Source organism: Kryptolebias marmoratus, linkage group LG18 (assembly GCF_001649575.2).
Source record: "Kryptolebias marmoratus isolate JLee-2015 linkage group LG18, ASM164957v2, whole genome shotgun sequence".
In the NCBI taxonomy this organism is placed as follows: domain Eukaryota; kingdom Metazoa; phylum Chordata; class Actinopteri; order Cyprinodontiformes; family Rivulidae; genus Kryptolebias; species Kryptolebias marmoratus.
Genome location: NC_051447.1, coordinates 4,996,063 through 4,999,717, shown reverse-complemented (window position 1 = coordinate 4,999,717; position 3,655 = coordinate 4,996,063). Strand labels below are relative to the sequence as shown.

The following is a 3,655-nucleotide window of genomic DNA, read 5'->3' as shown; positions in this document are numbered from 1 at the left end:
CCACACACACACACACATCCTGCCGCTGCCAAATTGGCTGGAACAGCAGATCAACATACTGCAGCAGAGAGCGCCTGTCGTCCCCTGATGCTGAGTCTTTTTCTGTCTCGTCTCACTGCCCACTTTGATTTTATCGGCCAAATGTGTGTGATGGTTTTTATGGGACAGAAATATTTTGGTGTCACAATAGGCTGATGAATTGTTTGTCATTTATGTTCCTTGTGTGAGCAGAGTTTCACGCTGAGCTGAAAAACTTTGAATCTACCTGAAAAAGCTGCTTCAGTCACACCTGGGCTTACACCTGAGCTTCCATACAGGCAGTTCTACTATTATCGTTATTACTGTCATTAGTAGTAAAAGGAATTATATAAATATTAATCTTCCATGGTTCTTTATTTGCATTCAGGTCACAGATTTCATCAGCTTTTCAGACGCATTTCTAGTTATTATTATTGTCAGAAGTACCACACTCAGTTATTCTGCTGTTTGTGAGAAAAATATCTCAGATTTGGGAGTTTTTTTTAATATCCCCATGGAAATTAAGTAAACAAATATTTTGTTGTATGAATGACAATAGCGCCACCATCAGGTCACAGATTGAGTTACAGCTATAAAGAAAACAACCCATCCCCTCAGACTGGTTCCACTACAAGTTGGATGTTTCTTCTAGTAGTCACGTTTCTAAGACGTTAGTTTTTTCATGGGTGTGTGAGACCACGATTGTACGCTGGGAAAGTGGGCGGGGCTTAAAGCCTCACCGCCTGAACACACAGACTCTGGTTCCGAAAATACAACATGGCTGCTCCTGTAAAACGGTTCCTGCTGCCTTTAATCCCAACAACAAGAGAAGGCAGGGACACTTGGTCTATAACACATTATGTTGATGGTTCTCAGTGATCTCAGGTCTGCTGGTTCTATCGAACACACAACAGCACATCAAGGGGCGGAGTCTTCTCTCACCTGAATGAGTCGGTCTCTGCGTCATGCTCATTGTTGTGAGTGTAGCACACTCGGTGAGCAACCACATCCAGCTGGGTGAAGCTGAGCAGCGGGACTCCCGGCTGCTGGACGGCGTGCACAAGGCCGTGTTGAGGTGGGACCGAAACTGTGAAGACCAGCTCCTCCGGCCGACCCGCCAGGTCTGACACCAGCAGGTTGTTGGTGTTGAGGACGACCCGCTGCCCCTCCGTCAAGTGTACCTCATTGCTCTGCAGCATGATGTCACCTGGAGGCAGAAGAAGGAATCTGAGAGGGTTCTGAAGATGCTGTACATGTTTGACACACGGCTGATGATCCACTCACCAACTGACTTATCATCTGATTGTCTTAAAACATTTGTTGAAAGAGCAGCAATAAGAACCAGGTGCAAAAACAATCCAAAATCTAGATTTGCACCAGTCCAAGAAAACCTTTTTAAACCACGTTCCCAACAATGTACAGAATACGCCTCAGAACAGGAGAAAACCAGGTCCTGAACTACATCAAACCTTTTAGAAAACCACATTTAAATCTACTCCTAAACAACGATCAGTTTATAAAGCCATCAGAATCCTAAAACCAGATCCAACCAGTCTCAGTCTAACCCCAGGTCAGGGCATCAGGCCTTAGCAGCATGGAGGCAGTCAACAGGACCTGAGGGGTTCTGAAGTTCTACCTGCAGCTAAACGACTCAGAGCACCAAAGTTCTAAAAGAAGAAATGATGTTCGTGTTTTGGATCAGGATCCAGAGGGACCGAGCCGACCTCCATCCACATCTGCTGCACCTCGTCTCCGTTAATTATTCACCATCTGAGGGGGCCGGACAATTCTCACCTCTGCACCTCCAGGATCATCGGGCCCCGAGCCAGAAGGGCCGGGCCCCCACAGCTCCGTGTTCACCCGACTGGTAAAACTGGCAGGAAGGAGGGGTGAATAATGTATGACCACCAACCGGCTGGAGGAGCAGGACTGAAGGTCTGTGAGTGCCTCGTATTGTTGTTAAAAGTCTGAGTTCATTTGGATCTCATAGTCCTGACTCTGGTTCTGACAGTCCTGGACCTGGTTCTGCAGGTCTGGTTCTGCAGATCTGGTTCTTTAGACTTGGTTCTGCAGGTCTGGTTCTTTAGACTTGGTTTTGCAGGTCTGGTTCTGCAGATCTGGTTCTTTAGACCTTCTTCTGCAGGTCTGGTTCTGCAGATCTGGTTCTTTAGATGTGGGTCTGCAGGTCTGGTTCTTTAGACCTGTTTCAACAAGTCTGATTATTTAGGCCTGGTTTGCAGGCCTGGTTCTTTAGACCTGGTTCTGCAGATCTGGTTCTTTAGACCTGGTTCTGCAGGTCTGGTTCTTTAGACCTGGTTCTGCAGGTCTGGTTCTGCAGATCTGGTTCTTTAGACCTTCTTCTGCAGGTCTGGTTCTTTAGACCTGGTTCTGCAGGTCTGGTTCTTTAGACCTGGTTCTACAGGTCTGGTTCTTTAGACCTGGTTCTGCAGGCCTGGTTCTTTAGACCTGGTTCTACAGGTCTGGTTCTTTAGACCTGGTTCTGCAGACCTTTGTGAGCAGCTGTCTGTGGAGGAATCTGCTCTGGTTCTGACCTTTGTGTACCGTGTGGATGGAGATGAAGAACCTCTGAGACGGAGACTTGTTGTCCACATCGCTGAGGATGAAACGAAAGCTGTCGGGACCTTTGACCCCAGCCGTGTGTTTGTACCACAGGCGGTTCATGTCCACGTCATCCTGAGTGAAGTTCTGACCAGCTGAGAGTTCGGTCCAACCTGTTTCCCTCTGCAGACACGGATCATTAATGGGGTTAATAAAATAACTCACAGGTTAAACATTTATTTATTTCAGTTTTCAGGCTGATCGAGGAATTCTGACATAAACATAAACCTGTTGTCATGACAACAAGAACAACTGTAGAAACCCAGTTTTTTGCAATCAGTTAAAGGTTTGTGATGTAAACCTGAGAACATGAAGCGGAGAACCTGAGACGGAGGAAACCGGGATTTTCTGATGGTCCTTATGTGGTTCCAATCTTCTTCTACACCAGAACCTCTGAGCAGTTCATAAAACCTAAAGAAAAATCCCTGAACGTGTTTCACCTTCAGCTGCAGTCTTCCTAATGTCGGTGCAGCATTCAGGAAGTAGTACACCTGGTCTGGGGGCGTGTCCAGGTCTTCAGCTTCCAGAACCAGGCTGGAGATCACCCTGTGCTCACCAGAACTAACATCCAGCCCAGCGTTCCTAAAACACCAACAAAGAAGAAACAACCACTGCCTTTAAAACCTTTAGAACATCAGCTGGACAGTTCTTTTTAGTGGCGGGTCAGAGGCCGGACAGGACTGGGTGTGAGCTGTGATGGTCACGGCCTTCCAGCTGAAGACCAGGAGGTTTCCTCTCAGCAAACGCTGAAGACGGGTTGATGTTTGAAATGAAGAAGCAGGAAGTTGTTTGTGAACCGGTTCTTCCTGTGGGACCGTGCAGAACTGGGTTGGTGCTGCTGGTGTTTTATTTTGGCGAGGGGGGGGGTTAACATTGGGAACCGTCTGGCTGCTCCTTCATTTGGAAATAAAATCCACGCAGGACAGAAGCTGCCATCCTGCAGGAACTGCATCGACAAGGAGGACGGCAGCTGCTGCCAAGTCTGTGTGTTCTTCTGCCTCGGTGGTCTTTACAGCAC

At 47.5% G+C, this 3,655-nt stretch overlaps 1 protein-coding gene across 4 annotated transcripts in view; it reads right to left on the bottom strand.

The window, feature by feature from the left end:
• Positions 1–3,655, bottom strand: part of frem1b (Fras1 related extracellular matrix 1b) — a 26,443-nt gene that overhangs the window by 5,912 nt on the left and 16,876 nt on the right. For all 4 annotated transcript variants that reach the window (XM_017432592.3, XM_037981297.1, XM_025009648.2 and 1 more), the window contains 3 exons: positions 3,078–3,219; positions 2,571–2,760; positions 961–1,225 (listed from right to left, as the gene is read on the bottom strand). In XM_017432592.3, coding sequence (XP_017288081.1) covers positions 961–1,225; positions 2,571–2,760; positions 3,078–3,219 — 597 coding nt within the window. The remainder of the gene's footprint in view (positions 1–960; positions 1,226–2,570; positions 2,761–3,077; positions 3,220–3,655) is intronic.